Source organism: Eleginops maclovinus, chromosome 4, assembly GCF_036324505.1.
Source record: "Eleginops maclovinus isolate JMC-PN-2008 ecotype Puerto Natales chromosome 4, JC_Emac_rtc_rv5, whole genome shotgun sequence".
Classification (NCBI taxonomy): Eukaryota; Metazoa; Chordata; class Actinopteri; order Perciformes; family Eleginopidae; genus Eleginops; species Eleginops maclovinus.
The window spans coordinates 17,183,682-17,203,958 of record NC_086352.1 but is presented as its reverse complement, the minus strand read 5'-3'; the positions used below and the strand labels follow the sequence as shown (position 1 = coordinate 17,203,958).

The window sequence follows — 20,277 nt, the reverse complement described above, 5'->3', positions numbered from 1 at the left end:
TCTCTGAGAAGGGCTCTTCCTTGGATCGTGACCGGAGCCAAAAAACCCAAGGGGTCAAAAACACTGTTCACCATGGAGAGAACTCCACGGCGGGTGAATGGCTTACTGTCAGTTGACACAGAGAAGGTGAATGTGTCACTCGCTATCTCCCACAGGAGGCCTAAGCTGCAGTATTTTAACATTAACTTATTAACATAACAATGAATTTGTACTTAGGACATTGCTTCTAGTGCTAACAACCGATGTATTTGACGTGTATAGATTCTGTCTGTTTACTTTCCACTTTACAGGAAAATGGCCGTTTCTTACCCCAAACTCCGCGACAGCTTGTCAAAATAAAAGTCCCTTAAACATTTTGCCTTAATTGCAACACAGCAATATTTTAACTAATTTTAAGCATGTTGGCTTTGGAAATGTTTTTCACAGGTGGTTTTCAAAACGTTGGACCCTTAAAGATCTCTCTGTTAAATTGCGCATGTCATTAGGTGTTTTGTTGACTTTTATATAACGTGTTACAACAAAGGGTTGTTGCGAGACACTCAGACAGGGAGTCATTCATAACCTTCAAGAATGCCAAATGCCTTTGATATAAAGCAGTCAAACAATCCATCCCGTAGCCCACCGGTTGTGGCATCTCAATATCCTGTGTTTTCAGTTATTCTTTCTGAGTCATCTGCTGCTTCCTCGGCCGAGTGGCAGGGCTGGAACAAACAGGTCATTTTTCCCCGGCATCCTGTCATTGTTGGTATTTTTTTTTCAGCCATCGTTGTTGAAACAATTCTTTTGATTAATACCTATCCTAAGAACAAAATATGCGAGGAAAGTTTCGGCATGTCTTCCAGTAAAAGTGGCCACTTGTGCTTCTACTGGTAATTGATTGATTGTCATTGTTGTGGAAACTAAAGGTCAATGGCATACTGAAAAATAAAATCGAATTGATTTTGGTGCGTTAATAATTCACGAACTTTTTAAATCCGGGTTGCAGTTCTGTTTAATTTGTTTTGGTTAAGGAATGTTTTTCCTTCTACTGCTATTAATAATGAAGCTTCGGCTGTTCTAATAACATTATAAAGTACATGTTTCACTTTTCACTCCCTCACTCCTTTAGTGCTTACATAACTGAGTATGTTAGAAGAAAAACACACTGTTACAACAAATAATAAGGATATAATGCTTTAAACAATTAAAACAGTAGACCGACATTTTTAAACTGCTGGTCGCAACACCACTTAGAGTTTATTTTATGAAACCTTTATTCAGTAGCTGCTGGAGGTCTGCTGACTACATTACGATGGTTTTAACCTTGTGTGAAGTTTTCCTGCCATAGTGCAAGGTCATGTTTGCTTCTACCCCCCACACACAGTAGAATCCCTGCTTCAGGACAAGTTGAGGCAAGTCAAGGGGAACCAGGTCTTTATTTGCATACAGCCTTACATACATTTATGTAGAAGTTTGTCTGTTAAGCCTTTCATTATGGCTGTGAATGGTTTAATACCTTGCTCTTATTAAAGTCTACAAAGGCAACAAAGTCATAGGCGCAATATCTATCAAGCTTCAAGAAACATATTTTCATTTAAATCATTAATCTGATTATTGTCCTATTAATCATTTTATTGTTTGGTGATATTTTTTCTGTTTCCCTCTTGCCACTCCTTCATGCATCAGAGTTTAGCAAAGTTGGAATGTTTCTTCTTTTTGGTGAGTTAAATAAGACGTCACAGGCCGAGATGACAACATTCATTTCTCAGCAAGCCACAACTTGCTTTAATCGAAAGAAGAAATAAACTACACACCTTCTAGGTTGGCTGCTCATAAAATTCCTTTTTTATAGCAGCAGCAGAGTTTTGAGCAATAAAATGTCCTTGCAACAGGAGATGTACTGTATGATTACATTTGTACTTTACCAGACAATAAACTGTTACAGAAGTCCAACCAAAATTGTGGTGAAATAAGTTCTTCCTCCTTTTTCCAGTAAGTAGCCTAACAAAGGCCAAATCAGCTTCTCTCAGTTTTGTGGTAGAGGCATTTGCTCTTGACCAACTTTATTACCGTTAGGTTTTCTGACTAAGCAGTAGACATTCTAGACCCTTATTTAGACTTAAAGGCCAAATCTTATTAATTCATTCATGTCTGAACAGTGTAGAAACTTTGGAAATGAGGACAGGAGTGTGTCATTTATTCGGTTTCAGTTATGCCATTTCCAATCCTTTGTTATACTTCACTGTTCTACTGTGAATTTCTAAACGTCTCAATATGTAAATGACCCCCCCTCTCCCCTCTCCACTAATTGTTGACCCAACATCAGCCAATTTATCTGTTTATTCCCTCCTTCTTATCAATAGAGTCAACAGCATCTATCAGAAATCAGTCTACAAGGTTTCCAAAACAAGACCTCTGTGATGCCACAAGCAATTTAAAAAAACTACAAACAAAGGTTGGCTGGTTTTCTTTGAGTTTTTCTGCCCCTAGTTCCCTGTTTATGTAGGCTCTATGCCAACTAAGCCCTTAACCTTTTCACTTTTAGTTATCATTAGTGTTTTTTCCCTGCTATATATTGCATGTCACCTTGCACATTGTTAAAGGTATAGTTAGTCAATTTGGACAAAACTGAATTCTTTCTAGCCGATGAAAAGTCTCATAACACTCTCATTTCTGTAGAAATAAAGCTACAAATTAGCTTTGCACAAAGACTGAAAATAATGGGGAGAAAAACCAGCCTGGCTCGGTCCAAAGTTAACAAAATCAGCATACCAGCACCTCTAAAGTGTATTAATAAACCAGTCATGTATCGCTTGTTTAATCTGCAAAAAAATAATAATGCTGCTTTACATGTCACTTGCCAGACTTTTTATAGGAGGAGTGACTTTTTGGAGTCTCATCTGGTTGCCTACATCAAACTATATACAACACTTTATTTAATGTGTTTGTTTAGCTGGTAGTGATTTTATAACCTTCAGACGGAGCCACACTAGCTGTTTTGATAGCAATGTCCTGTAATCCATATCTGCATGAAATGGAAATAAAAATACAAAAATCATGCAAATAAATTGTAGACTTTGAGAAAAATTCAACATGATTTGATTAGTTTCCAGGGTCGGAGTAAATGATCTTAGCATGGCTGCTTGGTGATGTCAGACTGAGTGTGTTTGTGTGTGTTTAGGTTGTTGCTTAATGCTTCCTGTTGCCTCAGCACAGTTTTCCTGAAAGCCGGACAGAAACCCCTGTTGGCACACCAAACATTCAGTTGAACTGTTGTATTATACTGTTGATAGTCAGTATGCGAGTGTCGTCTACTCTTGTTTAGAAGTTAGCCGGCAGTCATTGGAGTAATTTCTGGTCACCGTTCTGACCTGATTTCATCGGAGGTGTTTTCTACAAGTTTGGCACGTTCTAATGTCTGTGTGTAAGCAAGGCATTTTTGGGGGAGTGTGCATGTGTGTGAGAGCTTGCGTGTGTGTTGTCTTCTGTAAATAGTTTGAATTCCTCAGCTTTTTGAAGTCACGCTTTCATGTGAGGCCCAGTGTCTGTTTCATTTTTTTTGCGTCCACTGGTAAACACAGAGCCAAAGGCAGATGTGTTTTACAGAGAGATTATTACCAGCAGAATTTGATTATATTTCTTCTACCTGTATTTACTTCAAAATAAAACAGTTATCCCATTGCTCTGCTGTGAGGATGTTAAGTGCAACCAATGATTCTACTTTGTTTTCAAGCCTGACCTGTAGCTGGGTGGCTGGCCCTCACAGGAGACTCATTGGGCTGTTTTGTAAAGACAGGATAGTGGTGGGTGTTTGTTGTAAAGTGATGCCTCGAGGTCGTTCCTGGTCACTTCAGGATTAGCTAGACTAAGAGAACGACATACCACAAACTCTGAGCCTGAGGTAACAGAAATAACCTTCACTTTTTCAACACCTGAAACTTCACATTTGTCTTATCTTTTAGGATTTACCTATGCTGATTCAATCATGGGAAGCTGAACCCCGGATTTGTATAAGCAACTCTCTGTTTTGGTTTTGCTTTTAACTGAATTGTGTTGCTGACATGTAGCTTGGGCCAGGTCCAATGTACATTTCTCAAGTGCAACTTTCTATAGAGAACCTCGATTGATATTGTGAGCAGTTTATGATTACACTGTTCCCTTTTGTTCACAGTGGTTCAGTGGATTCATCATTTTGAAGTACTCTTGATTATCCACAGGCCTAAGCAGCCTTTACTTGGATACCAAGATCAGCACCGAATGTTTAGAGCTAAACTTCTCAATGAAGGAATATTAGCTTTGGTTCAATCTAATATTCTGCAAGGCCATTTAAGTTAGAAATAGAACAAGTTTAAAGATAATATCAAAATATGCAATTCATTGTCGTATCATTCCTGACTGAAAATACTGTTACTGGAACCAATCAAAGATGCCTTTGTGAATTTGATGCAGCTCAACAGGTACAGAGGTGTCACACAGTGGGATTTCACACATCCTCTGTTCTAAGTGTGCTTATTCTCATCTGTGTCTTCATCGAGAATATCTTGACGAATGTGATGACAGGATCCTTCCTGAATGCAACAATTGTTTGAGTGCAATGATGACACCTCTAGTTATAAATGTTGCTATTACGCAATAGGCTATAGAGTAACTACTGTAGGACTTTGATTTCAGCATATTTGAGTCATCATGTCTGCAATTAAATGGCATTTATGACAGTAATGTGGCCTCTTTCCCTTTCTGACTGTCAGCTAATAATATGTTAGTATAATATACACTTGTTTATTTGTGATACACTATGAAGATCAAACACTCTAGGAGGAGGACTCTGGTGTGTAGAGCTCCTTTTATTACTTAATTATGACTACTTCGACCTTGGTTATCTGTATTGACCAACAGTAAAATGATATTAAACAGTTTATGCTTTCCTCCAATAATATAATTAAAATATAACTCATAAGTATGACTATGGTAGTGACAAGATTTTACAGCAGATATTAAGCACTTCAATGGTTAACACTGTATGATAAGGGTTTGTCTTGATAATAAAACAGCAAAAAACTTCAGGAAGTATCAAGAATTCATTAGGGCAAAATATTTACAAATAATAAAGATATGTGTATGTTGATATTTTGTTATAATATAAGAGAAATTTTGTTTTTTGATTGGTGTTTTAGGAAACTCAAGAAGCCTTGCAGTCACGAGTGGGTTGATTTCTCCTCACATTACCTGCATCTGTTTATCACCTGAAAAAGTTTTTGCCTTTCCTTTTGTGTGGCCTTTCTCCTCTGCCGCCTCTTGTAAATAAATAGTTTCTTGCCACAGAAGTAACGCCCACCAGATATTTTCACTTCATCTCACATACAGTACCTTCACCCTGCCTCCTTATCCATACACGGTCATCATGTTGTCACTCGACAGTAGGAATGCTTCTGTGATGAGATTGTCCTGCTTGTAAAGTTAGATTAGAAACAACTCCTGCAACAAATCTCACCTTGAAGGTTCAAGGGTAATTGCAATATTGAAATGCAATCGGCGGGCATTTTAGGTATTGCTATGTTCGGCGTCGTTAAATAATACGTTTACATTTTAAGATGATGCTGCATTTAATGACATGTGAAAAGGTGCGTCCGATTTTGCAGTATTTAATTTAGTTTGGCTTTTTCGCAGTTGAATTATAAACGTTTCATTGCCTTGACAATCAGCTGGGCTCTTATATTAATATTAATACTTTGTCAATTTATTATCCATCACAGTCACCAGAAAACTTTATTTATCCCAAGGGGCAATAAGGTTGTGTGACTGTTGCACAACTTTTGAATTTATTTAATATTTATATAAACATATAAGAAGTTGAAGGAAACATTTGCAATAAGGATCATTGTAGCTAGACACGGCCTCAGTGTGTCAGTGACCTGATTAATATATAAAACCAGAGCTGTGATAAATCACACCGATGCTTGTGTTAGATAATTGTCATTAGCTTAGCTATGCCTTTGTTAGGCATGAATGGTAAACTTATATTTAGATCAAATATAAATAGGGATGTTACTGTTATCTATAAGTATTGGGAGCAGTCAGATCAGACAATAGTGGAACTTTTTACAGACTTACACAATGTGTTATGTTTGTTCATGTAATACCCTGCAATGTTAGTGCCCCGTTCTTTACTTGACATTGGATTTTTCTTTTTTACTTTCTAATTTTCTCGGCATTATCCCACAAGAGACCCAAATGCTCAAAAGACTTGTCCGCTGATCTGTGTTGCTATGGAGTCCCTGGCAGCCTTCGTGTAGGCTTGGCTGTAAACATTTCAGGGTTGTTGTACATGGTTTGCTGCAGGTGCCAGCACTTTCTCTGTTTATTTTTTTTACCTTGCAGCTTAGAATGATCTCTAAGGGTGTTTGGCTTAACCTTAACTTTCCCATCACTTTTTGTTCAGTCATATTCCACCAAGTTCAATGAAGCCACTTGAGGGATCTTTTTTAACACATTTTAAACACAGGCTTTCCTTTTGCTTCATTTCTGCTTGACGGGATTCCACATGACAATTCCACTAACCTGTTGAGCCAGTTGAAGAACAGAAAAGGGTCGGGAGTACAGTAAACAACACAGTGAGAGGGAGAGAGGTAGGTTGAGTGGAGGAGGGGGGCAGAAGGGGAGTTAATTCAGTCACTCAGCCAAAAAAACAGTGCCACGCCCCAGGTGCCAGGGCTAGTAAGAGCAAGCAGCAGGAATGTGAGGGAAATGAATGGGAGTGTAAGTCCTGCCATTCACATGGTGAGTGCTTTCTTTTTTCACCTTTAGCCGGCACCACTTACCATATAAACATAGCACTGTATGGTTAGGGTATAAAGACAAAATATTTAATTGTTTGGTTAAAAAAATATGCTTTGTGCATGATTTCGAACGTGAAATGTGTGTTTTAAGTGTATTTAATGTGACTTATTAAGTAATCTTCTGTTAATGAGAGAGAGTAACATCTTTGTGAAGCTTTTAATGAGGCGTTGCCACCTTTTTAATTCAGTTGATGGTCATCAAAATGTATTTATAGCATGAATAGACCTAATGAAAACGAACACATGTGCATGGTCAGGCTTTAATCTGTTATTATGATGATCACTGAAGGACAGAAAATGAAAGGTTTTCCTCAGTGGTCTGCTCAACATGACTTGAGTCTAAGTTAAAATCAAACCATCACATGATGCAGAGTTTGTACAGTCCTTTCCCAGCTTAAAGGACTGACTTAAAGTCCTCCTGTGTGAAAGGGACAGTGTTTTGTCACGTGTAAATAAAGAATTGCCCTTCGGAAACAAATATGCCGCAAAAAGATTTTTTTTTCAGTCTTAAAAACGTCAAGGAACTGTGGAAACACTTTGAACAGGCCAGCCAGTGATTCAAGACCACTGCTCGGAGAGAAGAGTACATATTTTCTGTCTGTGCGGTTGGCAATCTGTTTACTGGAAGTGCTGCTGACTCCGAGCACATGTTGCTGCATGTGCAGTCAGTCAGTGAGCCCCAAGAAGACTTTAGAGTTACAGCCTTAATGCAGGGGCAGAGAAAGTGTTTTTTCGGAGGTTGTGGGGGGCGTTTGTGTGTATGTGCATGCATGTGTGTCTAGGATTTTGTTTGGAGAACTTAGCAAATAACCAGCAAAACCACACTAGAATACTGTGCGTATGTGAGGTTCAGTGTGAGTTATATGAGTTTGCTGAGTCCAGATTTAAGCTCCCTTTCTGGGAACCAGCATTCCCTGCTCTTCTAAAGCGAGCTGTAGGAGACTGGAGGGCTTTGGGAATCAAGAGGCATGGGCTGGTTTCAGTATGTCCCAGGTTTGTCTATTGTACACAGCGGTTGGTAACAATGGGAGGGTTAAGTATCTGATATACACACCGAACCCTGGGACTCAGCTGCAAGTAATTAAAGCTGGCAGTTGGCAGAGAAGAGAGTCAGGCGACTGTAATGGCCGCTGTGAGTTCATACCATAATATTTGGATGATGAATCAGGCTGCTAGTAAAAGTGTTGTCATGATGTTGACCCAAGGCTTTCTCCCCTTACCCAAGTCCTGTTGGCCCAGGGAGGCACAGGGAGGAGAGAGAAAGCCTTTGTACCATGCTGCAGCCTGTTTGTAAAGAGATGTGCCGTTTATTCCGTACACAACAACTGTTAGCTTTTAATTCAGTGCTTTAGTCTTTTTCTGCTTTTTTCCATTTGGTTTGGTCCTCCTCAATGTGTAATATGAGCCCCAGTTCACCATTTTAGCTTAAATAATTCATAAAGAGAAGATGTAGATCACATATAGGGCCACTATTTATTATTTTCTTCATCAAATTCTGCTGTTTTAACTGTTATATATACTTTATATGTGGCAAGAACCTTATGTGCAGCCTCTGGGAGAGTTACTAACAGTAAAACAGATGGGTAAAGAAGTATAAACCTGTTTGGCATCAGAAATGCAATTATCCTGCATGTTTTTCAATAGAATAGATTGCATTGTAATAATTATTTTTATCATTTATCAGGTTAGTTGGCACCTAGATCACAGGTTTGTTCTCACAGTGTTGTGACGTTACACTGCAGTTACGAAATCAAGGAATTTCTAAGAAAATAATGACTCAATACAAAACACATTTAATCTCATTTAATCAACAAAAGCTGTTGAGATCATGTAAAAATGTCATGTTACCATTCTTTTTATATTTCCTCTATCTCTCTCTCTCAACAGAATCAGCTTATGAACTTCTTCCAGAGGAACTACAGTTGCCTTTCTTCACTCAGCAGAGCCCAAAAGTCATGAGTCAAAAGAGTGGAGGAGAGGCAGGGCCTCCCCCTTCAGCTGCCGTCGCATCAGGTACGGTCCCACTCCTATTATTTGTATGTCTCATCTGTGATCAAGAAAAAAAAGCAAAACAGTCTTCATCTGTTGGCAAACAGACATCTGCGTATGACAGCCTGTTGCCCGATGATCCTCATATCAGTCCAAAAAACTGAAACACACTACTGAGTAAAAAGGAAGTTGCATAATTGCAGTAAAGTCAGCTCAAAATGTGCAATATGGTCTGTACATTGTATTCACAAGTACTCAGAATTATGAAATAATTGGCGTGATTTAACAGCTTTCTTTTATTTACAAGAGAATTAGGAAGCTTTGAGTGGCTGTAATCACCTTGTTGACCAGTTTACTCTGTCAAGCACGTAGTTGTTGAGAAAACAGTCCTATTGGCAGTGAAATTCAAAAGCCCAATAAATCCAAATTAAGGTCCAATATCTTGTTGATTTAACAAATCAGAAAATAGCTATTTTAATAAAATGTATAACATCCTGATTATTATTCTTGCAGGGTGGTTACATAAGAAAGCTAATTTACAATTTCAGTACTGTCATGATCGTATTATGATCAGACAGTATTTTTTTAAACATATATTTTACCATTGGAAAAAAATGTGGCATCTGACAAAAATGAGAAGTTTAATGTTGACATTACACATTGCAAACCAAGATGAGTGTACAGTGCATACTGTACATGGACGTCTTGAGTTCTAAGGAATCTGGGCCTAAGTCTCTGTCAGGAAATTGTCAAGAGACACTAATGCTGCGTCAACTCTCTTCCCTTTTCATTTGACCTTTCACATTTCCATTGTGACTGCTTGGCCACGCTCCCAGTTGGCAAAGGATTAAAGGAAAAATAGGATCTGTGATGAGGGATAATTATCCAACAGTAAAGTGGATGTGATCTACCATTAACAAGCAATAGAAGAAGTGGAAGAAAAAAGGTTTCACCCCCGTTATTAGTGTAACATATATAAGATACATTCATACATGTCCTAACGTCACAAACATAATGGATTTAGTCAAAATCAATTAATTGCGGAAATAAATTGTTCCCCATTGAAGCATCAAGGCATTAGGGTGAGTTTCAGTAAATCCATGGACTTCAGAGCTCTATTACAGCCACTTGCAGCGCTCTGACCTGGTGGAAAAATTTGGTCTGTAAAAGGTGAAGTATATTTTACTTTACATGGAACTATAAGATTAAATAAAAACTGCAAATAACATCATCTGGCTTTTATTTCTTAGCAACACAGTGTTATAATAATTTGTTTTTAATTTCCAGCACTGCTGAATATAACAAAAAGTGCACGTAGTGTGTAGTGCAAAAAAGAACTCTCCACCTATCAGTGATAGCACTGGACATCCAATGTAATCCAAGTATTTGGTCGTATATTTAAGTTGCTATTGTATGTTTTTTTGGTCTGTGATCATTGATATGACTTTGTGTTTTGATACTTGCTCAAAGTGACACTACCTTCATTCTTTTCATGTGCCTCTTTTTTCTTTACGACTGTGTGTTTTGCAAACTAATGAGTCACCAAACAATGCAGAATGTCAACAGCAGTCTAACTCCTTTTTACTATCTGCAACTTAACCAGACTTTTCCCCACTCTTCATCTAGTTCACTATAACTATTTGATTGCTTTTGGAATTACAGTGTATGTCAGCATGCTGGAGCAACATTTTTGACAAACAAAAATACCCTGTGTTATTTTTCTTTAAAAATAATTTGAATAAACTTTACTTGCTCATTCCCTGTCTCATTTTTATATTCCAGGAAGTTCCCTCTGAAGCAGGGAGTGTCTGCATATAAAATGGTCTGCAGTTCTCTGCTTCATAGGTCAGAAGCTTGTTTATTTTGTCTCTGTGGCTACGTTCAGTCCCAACTAAATGAACTTTTGTAGCAGAAAAAACAAGTAAAACAATTAAAAGTAAAAGCTCCGAAAAAATTGGCATGCAACATATTTGTACATATTACTGTTTTGAAATTCCCTCTCCATTTTAGCATTTTGGCAAAGTTTTTAGTTGAACATGAACAAAACGCTAATAATAATGATAAGTTCATTCAGTTTTTTTTACAAGTTAGTTAATCCACAAGCAGTTTTTTTTAAATAAGGGGCATGGCTTTCTTATCCCGTTTTTGGCCCCTTTTAGCCGCAACTATACTGTGCCTCACATACTGCACATATACAAATCCTCAGACATCACCAGCACCACAGGCACACACATTCAAGATCCAATGAAAAGGGGGAAATTTTAATTGGATGAATCTAAAATTGCAACAAAAAAAAAGAAAGGCAATAAACCAAAGCAATCATGAAACAAATTGCTGCTTAAATGGGACTGCTAGCCAACACTGGTTGAGAGGCCTTTATTCACTGTCTAATTATTTGCACTGTAGATGCCATGTCCTCCTCTATGACCATGGAAGGCCCCCGCAGTGCTTTTCCCACCTCTTCCAGCCCCACCATGCATTCCAGCGCTTCGGCCACTGACCAGAAACCAGTGCACGGCGGCAATGTTGACCCGGAGGACTGCAGGAGTAGCAGAGTGGTTCCAGAGGTTGTTGGAGCAGAAGGTGGGAATGGCAACAGCAGCAATGGTGGTAGCTGCAGAGGCAGCAGTGAGCAAGGAGGAGGAAGAGGAGTAGCATCCCAGGAGGCACAGCTACATCACCAGATGACCCCATCGAAGCGCCGCACCGTACTGAACATCTCGCCCCCTCCACAAGACCTGTTTGATACCAGCCAGATGTCCTGCCAGGATGAAACCTCTCTGGACTCAGAGCAGAGTAACAGCATTTGGATGGAGGACTCTCTATCCAACTTCAGCATCATGAGCACTGTCTCCTACAATGACAACACAGAGGTGCCAAGGAAGTCCCGCAAACGTACCCCTCGGCAGAGGCCTGGTCCCAAGTCTCTGCCAGCAGGGGAAGCCAGCATGGACGTGTTTGATGCAGACAGTGCCAAAGGTCCACACTTTGTCCTGTCACAGCTTGGCCCTGACAACAAGACTGGATCCAAAGGAAGGTTTGTAAGAGTTTTACTTTGTATGAAATTCGATCAAGCTTGATGTGTAAGACTCTAGTGTACATTTCATGTTCCTCTATATCTTTGTCAAGGGATGATATGGTTGTGAACAGATGGTTGGAGAAATTGGAAAATCACAAAAAAGGTGTTTAAGGTAAAACATTAGGCTAGCACAAGCTTGCAGGTAAAGGTTTCTCAAACGGGATTGACCCTATTCCTTCATAACGCTAGTCTAAAGCTAGAACCAAAACCAAAAATGTGTATTGTTAACTATTTCTGTAAGAAATGTATAAATGTAGTTATGTCACAAACAAAAATCCTATATATTTTCCAGGTCAAGATTTCCCAAATGAGAGTATGTGCTGTTTTTTATAATGAAAAACACTAGATTCTGGACTAGGTCGACAAAGCAAGCAAGTTGAAGGCATCGCTGTGCCTTAAGAAAATTGTAATAGGCATTTTTTCACAAAATGATTAATCCTTTAATCAGGAAAAAAATCTGCAGGTTAATCAATATTGTGAAATAGCAATTTGTTGAAGTGCTAAGAATTCACATAGGGTTTCTATGATGATGGTAGGGATTCTCAACACAATGCTCCAAAAAATCTAGATTGTATTGAATCTTGAATTACATCCGGTGCCTGATAAGGCCATAGCTATGACTTTTGTTCTCATACAAATATTTTCTTCAACTTTCAATCAACCAATCCAGTGCAGCCCCATGCCCTGTATGTCAACATCTGCATGTGTTGTGTTTCCACACTCATTAACTGTAATCTGTCACCCATCAAAGAAAACAATGACTCCACTTAATGCAGGATGTTGCTTGAGTACTAAATTGATTTTTATGCATTTCATATTCTCATAGTGGTAGCTCTTAGTTCCTGCTCTCAAGTGATTCAGTCTGTTTGCCATTGTCCGAAGGGCCCTTATGTATAACCTCATACAGCACTCATCAGTATGGGCATTATTATGAAATCCCTGATTGCACAAACAGATGGAAATCTTCAGCAAAGTACTGTGGCTCTAAATTTCCCACCACCCTTTGAATGAAGAAGAGCGGTCAGATCAGAGGAGAGGGAGGGGCAGGATCCTGATGTACAAACAATGGTCGGCCACAGTGAATCAGAGCCTTGCTCAAAGACCTAGGATAAGCAGATCAGATTAAATAAACAGATAACTCTGAACGCTTTAAGAGCTGGGCATTGAATATGCCCGGTTGATGGAGGCTCTGGTAACTCTGCATTGCTCAGAGCATCATTTGGGTTGGAGGGTGAGTGGTTTCTGAATAAATAGAGACATAATCTGTGAAATTAAGTTGCATACATCCTGAGCGTCTTCCACCATAATATGGGAAGATGCCAGCCAGGTTTCACTACAATAAAATGTATTTAATATGTTAGAATCAGACATAATCTGCTGGTGTCTCTGTCAAACCGATCTTGGTTGCAGCTCTGATGATCCTCAGACAACTCACCACAAAGGAGGCGCGCTTTCGATGCAATTCCCACAGAAGAGTGAGGGGAAGGAGCTGAAGATCATTGTGCAGCCGGAGACTCAGCACCGAGCTCGCTATCTGACCGAAGGCAGCAGAGGGTCAGTGAAGGACCGCACTCAGCAGGGCTTCCCTACTATTAAGGTAACCGTTAAACCTTGAAACAGCCTCCAAGATTAACTGTGTAGTCAATGCCTTTGTTTGAGGTTAATGATTGGGGTAGTGCCAGGGGCTTTGAAATATGTTCCTGAAAGATTTGCTATTTTAAGAGCTATAGGACCGGTTGGGCAATAAAAAGGTTGTATATGTTCAAAGTAGAAGGTCACGGTGTATAAAAAACTATAATTTCCCTGCAAATGGAGTCTGGGAATATGAATTGCTTGTCAATTTTGTATTAAATAAGTGGAGAAAAGAGCGTCCTGTTCCAAACATGAAATATATACTTCATGTTTCCCTTGGACTACCACCTGCATTACTTTTGAGTTGTGGTGTAAGGTGTATCCACAAAAGCTTTATGACAATCTCCTTCGTTATATTTGATACTTTCTGAGTAAGAAGCCAGATTAGATACACTGTCTAATATTTGATTATTATTATTATTATGGTCAGTTTTTTGTATCCTAAGGGGTGATTTAGAGATGAATCTGGGCTCAGAGCACTCTGGGTTTTACTGGATGAGTTACTGTTTGTACTTTTAGGCCTTATGAAAAGCAAGGACCCAGATGCAATAATATAATGGTCAGACAAGGTAACATCAGAAGATGACAAACACATGTTAGATTTTAAAAGGCTGACTCGATTGCACAAGAGGGTAAGCTGGTAAACAAACTAATAATACAGGACACAAGAGGCTTAATTGCGTCATTAGAAAATAGAATTAGAGTGCATCTGCTGGACATGTAGAGAATCATCTGTGTGAAACATGTTGGATGGTCCTAATTAGTGTTGTCACGATACCAACATTGTTGTTTCGATACCAATACCAAGTCAAGAATCGCTTTTCTTAAAAAAGGGGAAATCGTCTTAAGTGTCATTATTGTGCTATATTTCAAACCTGGGGGGAAAAAAATCAGTCAAACAAACTACTTATGGTAGATGAACTACATAATTCAAAAGTTTACATTAACTTTGGATACTAACACGGGAGAAATAAATGGAGTGCTCTCTTTTCCCCTCTCCCTCTCTCTCTCCTGACAGCTAGGCGTATCCGTCTCATGCAGCTCAATGATCCAGTAATGAGTGACCCGACAGTGAAAAAGAAAAATATTTATAACTAGTTTAGCTAGTTCCAGATGTAGATAAGATAGTTAAGTGTGTTAGGCCTGTAAGTACGTGTTTTGCTCGGCGTACCAGTCCGGTCACAATGGTGATCATGCAGAGCTGCGTGTTCTCCGTCAGCAGAGATGTAACCAAAATACTTCCACATTTCGTTTCTTGCGTCTTTTTTGTCAACAAGCCGAGGGTCATCGTTAATAGCAACACACAGGAAATACAGCTCTTCTTAAATTATTGTCATTGTTAAAGTACCGATACTAATGAAATGGGGGAATCGTTGTGTTTTTAACAGCAGGGTATCGCGATACCTTTCTAGTATCGTTGCACCGTGCACCACTTGTCCTATTGTTCTATAATTTGCATTGTCTTTTGATGTTCCCCATGCAGTTGGAGGGAGTGAATGAGCCAGTGGTTTTGCAGGTGTTTGTGGGTAATGACACCGGGCGCGTTAAGCCTCATGGTTTTTACCAAGCCTGCAGGGTGACGGGCCGCAACACTACAGCCTGCAAAGAGGTGGACATTGAGGGCACGACTGTCATCGAGGTGTCCCTGGATCCAAGCACCAACATGAAACTTGCGTAAGTCATTTTCCTTGAGATAAAAAATGTTTTGTTTTTTTTCCTTCTTTTTATATATTATACAACAAATATCTTTATGTGTGTGCGCCCAGTTTAACTTCATATAGAATTCACACCAATTGCTTAAAAACGCAACTGCATAATGTATTAATATTAAGTTAATCAGACATTTATTATATCACACTTTCAAGTTGTTTCACCTGGCTAACACGGTGTCTCTTTGCAGGGTGGACTGTGTTGGGATCTTGAAGCTCCGTAATGCTGATGTGGAGGCTCGCATTGGTGTTGCGGGATCAAAGAAAAAGAGCACACGTGCACGGCTGGTGTTTAGGGTCAACATCCCCCGAGCAGATGGATCAGTGCTCACTCTGCAGACTCCTTCTTCTCCAATCCTGTGTAGTAAGTCATCGCCTTATATTTGTCTCTGTGGAAACGCTGTTATAAACAAATAAAGGTTTAACAACTGTTTCACTTGAACGAAGAGGCAAAACAGACATGCTGACATGTAATCAATGTGTATCTGTAATCTTCTGTTTATAATAGCTCAGCCTATATTGTTCATTATTATAGGCTGAGCTTTTAAGGTCATCTTTCTGAAGCTGAATTCTGCCGGGGGTCAGGATAATTTGTCTTTTTAGGACCACATTTGAGGACAGTGTGCAGAGATCCCCTCCAAGTCGAGTTTTATGCAATAATGCGTACAGTTTGAGGGTGTGGTTGGTTTCATAAACAGTTAAGAAGCTTAAGGCTATGAGAAAGTTTCAGTGTAAGAGAGTTTGGATTTGGGAGTACTGCTGCGAGAGAGACACAGGGGAGAAAGAGAGGGAGAGGAGGAAACAATAGACGTGTGTGGACCTCTATTGTTTACACAGAGCTAGCATGCAATCCAGGGAAATATGTTTACAAAAACCACAGAAATTGCAATCCCCCTCAGCATCCAGAGTTCTAAAAAAGATTTGGGAAATGTGTAAGAGGAATTAGGGGCTGGATTAGAGCTTCATGTTTATTCAAAGTTGTTATTGCCATTTTCAAGGCCTGTGAGAATTAGCCAGTATTTAAGTTGAATGAAAACATCAAATCATCCAGTTACCTGCAGTCATTGTATAATACATTGAAAAGTGTTTTAGTGCTTCATTGCATTCATTAAAATCTGTTTATAAACCTGTGTATGTGTGATGAACGATAATAAAAATGACCCAAAATATCTGCTCTGTTTACAGCTCAGCCAGCAGGAGTGCCTGAAATCCTGAAGAAGTCACTACACACTTGTTCAGTGAGGGGTGGAGAAGAGGTCTTTATCATCGGCAAAAACTTCCTGAAAGACACCAAAGTCATATTTCAGGAGAATATCTCTGGTAAGAAAATGTATTTTTTTATAAAACACATTTCCGTGGATATGTGGGGCTCATACATTATATTTGTCCTCCAGTAAACATGTTGCATCTTCTGTCTGTTCCAGACGAGAAATCCTGGAAGGCTGAGGCTGAAATCGACATGGAGTTGTTTCACCAGGTAAAATGTGATTGCTCTTGTGTTGCTTTTGTACTGAATGATTGATTCTAATGACTAGCAGTCCTTTCAGATTTGCATGGGGCTTTAAATGTAATCATCTTACATTTGCTGCTGGTTCAAAGGTTTGAGTAGTCTCATTGTGCTCTGACCTAATTACACTCATTCTCAGAGGCTAAACTGAGTAGTCTCAGAAGTCCAGTTTAAAGCTTTGCCCCTGATAAACAAAATGGTCCAAAGTAGATGAGTTGATGAATCTGCAGCTGATAGTAAATGTTCCTCTGTTAAACTCATTGGATGTCATCTAGTTTTTAGTTTTAGATACATTTTTCTTTGAACAAGCCCAGTTTTGTTAAGGTTCATTGTTTCTGACTGGGGTTTTGAGGTGTAACAAACATTGGAATGCATTTCCCAACCTAGCATTTAAGCACTGTTCAAGTGGGCTAATAGTCCTTTTTATGAGGAAATGCTACATTTTCTAAGCTTTGCTGCCACCTGTTGATATGAGAGAGTAATTGAGCTGAGGGATGCAGCCATTGCCCCTGCCACCTGGTCAATATGGCAGTATTTGGTTGGCCCAATCAGTAAGTGACAATGTTCTGAATATATGAACTACATGATGGGAATAACTGATTCACATTTTTAAAGCCATCATGTAAAAAAGCTGATCATGTTTCATTTTCAAACACAATTCTTTATACCTGAATGCAGTCATGACTATGTACCTCTAATCTACTTCCAGTACAGTACATACAAATGCTGTTTAAGCTCCTACAGTCACAGAAATGTCTGTTGTGTCACTCCTTTGATCATGATTGTTAGGGCACAACATACAAACAAAGTGTTGACCTGCACATTAACATATTGCTTTTCAATATTTTGTCAACATGCACTAATTAACCCTTTGGATCGTGATGCAGTTAGATAAACTGTGTTCTTTTATTTTTGCTGACTTTTCTTTAATGATTGCCCCTCTTTAGAATCATCTGATAGTGAAGGTTCCTCCGTACCAAAACCAAGCCATCACCTCCCCTGTGTGTGTGGCAATCTATGTGGTGACGAATGCAGGGAGATCCCATGATGTTCAGCCGTTCACCTACACTCCAGATTTAGGTTTGTTCTTCTCCCAATTTCAGTTGATTTACCAAATCAAACAAAGTTCTTCATCTGGCTTTTTTTATAAGCAACTAATAGGGAGAGCCTCGTGTTAGATTATGTGTGAACTTCTGGTTACTATTACTATGCATTGTTGACTATACTTTATAGTTTAACTGGGCGGCACCACAGCTGCCTCAGTCAGTTTATTGAGAAAACCACTGACTCAGAACAAGTATTTGCAATTATCAGTCAAATCTTTCAAGTGCACAAAACACAGCCCATTTCTAAACAGGAAACCATGCATTATCAAGACTCTTTCATCAACTCTCTTTAATTGTAAGGTCCTTTTTGTTTATGCAAACCCTTCTCTAACAGAACTTTGAAAGATGTGCTCATCAAAGTAACCAGATTATTATTTGGCACTGCATGTTGTTGTGATTCCGTGGGCTCAGAGATAAAACTCTCCTTATGTTTGTCCTTGCAGCAATAAATGATGTTGCTGTGAAGAAAGAGGCGCCTTCTCCAGTGAAGACTTGTTCATTTGATGAAGGTTTTTATTCCTTTGTTAACATTTTTCATAACCATGATCGTACTCTTCTATTTGAAAGTGTTTCTCAGATACCCACACTGTACTGCCATTTTATTCTAAATAGTGGAACCAAAATACATAAGACATTTAAAAATGATTCCTTGATCTTGCTCCTACAGTTGTAGATGGCGCCTTGATGCCTTCAATGTTGCCTTTAGTGAAGCGAGAAGATGTCACTCCGATGGAGGTCACCAGCAACCTCCAATCTTCTGGTGTATTTAAGGTATTGTATTCATCAGAGACTTCACTGACAGTCTCATTAATACCTTCTACTTCAACACATTAAAGTATTTGGATATTTCCGATTATATTAATGTTTAGTAAAGTTAAATCTATTTGATACTTTATTCAAATAGATTATTTTAGAAATAAAACAAACAAAGATGACAGGGATGTTCAGACACAACAACATATGTGGACACTTTTGACAATAAAAACTACAACCCAAGCAATCTAAAAGCAAATTAAGCACGCATTTATCTTTTATTTTGTGTTTTCAGCAGACAGGCGACCTGTGTCCAGCCCAGCAGAACCCAGACATGACTGCAGGACATCTAAATAAATACTCCAACAACCTGTCTCAGCCCGCAGGCGAACCTGACAAAGGCCAGGCTCCTGTTTTTCCCAACACAGAGCCCTTAGGCACGATCCAGAAGCAGGACATTGCACCCACCAGCGCTTTCTCTGTGCCCACCGACTCTCTGCTGCAGCAGGGATCACAGCAGTTCCTCCTGGAGCCCAGAGAAGGCCTCGGGCAGGAGAGGCCTGGTAATGGCTCTGGAGCTGTGGGGAGGCTGTGTGGAGAGCCTGCGCCTCAACAGCAGCAACTTCCAATGTTCCCTCCAGACGAAGTAGCCCAGCTGGAGGAGGCAGTGAGACAACTTAAAGCCAAAGGCTTCTGTAACCTACCACTTCAGTCTGACAACTCAATGTCCAAACAGCAGCAACAACACATCCAGCACCAACAACAGATCCAAAAACAGCAAATTCAGCAGCAACAACAACAACAACAACAACAACAAATCCAGCAACAACACCTTCAACAGCAGCAGCAGCAGCAGCAGCAGCAGCAGGTTTTGGAGAATCTACAACAGCAGCTGTTTCAGTCACAGATTCAGATGCAGTGCGGCATGTTTCAGGAGGCCCCCCAGGCCAAGAACGCAGAGCAGCAGGGCCCATCACAAGGAGTGGTGACAAACCAGGGGACTCTTTTCCAGCAGGCCCAACAGCAGCAGCAGCAACAGCAGCAACAAGCAGCTCTCTTTCAGCAGGCGAGTGACCTGCTCTCTATTCAGACCAACTTCCTCCAGCAGACACCCTCGCACCCTTCCCCACCCATGTTTCACAATCCTAGTTCTTTGGCAGAATCCCAAGATCCTCAGGGGGGCTTGTTTCAGAAAGCCTCTCAGGAGCAGGTCCAGGCCGCTCTTTTTCAAAACACCATGACAGTACTACAGTCTCCAGACCAGCAGCCCTCAACCCCGGGACTTTTCCTCCCTCAGACATCTCTGCCCTCTCAGCTTGCAACAAGTAGTGCTCAGCAGCAGCAGCAGCAGCAACAACAACAACAACAACAACAACAACAACAACAACAGCAGCAGCAGCAGCTGGCCTTCCTTAGTGCTCTACAAACGCCTGCCCCTGAACCACAATCAGTATTTCAGGCTCAGACCCAGCTTCCCCCTATCCAACAGAGAAGCCCCATGGAGCAGCCCTCCCAGCCTCAGCCACACACACAGCCAGCCCAACAGGCCTCGCTGTTTCAGAACATCACTCAACATCCATCTGCAAACACACTCTCTCCAGGTCAGCAGCAGCAGCAGCAGGCTGGCCTACTGTTCTGCAACAACCCCCTGTCCGCTCCAGATCAGGCATCCAGCCTCCTGTTCGGC

The 20,277-nt window shown here is 40.0% G+C and overlaps 1 protein-coding gene across 1 annotated transcript in view; it reads left to right on the top strand.

The window, feature by feature from the left end:
- Positions 1–20,277, top strand: part of nfat5b (nuclear factor of activated T cells 5b) — a 33,419-nt gene that overhangs the window by 7,944 nt on the left and 5,198 nt on the right. Inside the window, 11 exon segments of the mRNA XM_063880931.1 lie at positions 8,703–8,828; positions 11,211–11,841; positions 13,294–13,480; positions 14,999–15,189; positions 15,416–15,588; positions 16,410–16,544; positions 16,649–16,701; positions 17,679–17,811; positions 18,281–18,346; positions 18,505–18,608; positions 18,886–20,277. Of these exon segments, the coding sequence (XP_063737001.1) occupies positions 8,703–8,828; positions 11,211–11,841; positions 13,294–13,480; positions 14,999–15,189; positions 15,416–15,588; positions 16,410–16,544; positions 16,649–16,701; positions 17,679–17,811; positions 18,281–18,346; positions 18,505–18,608; positions 18,886–20,277 (3,191 nt within the window).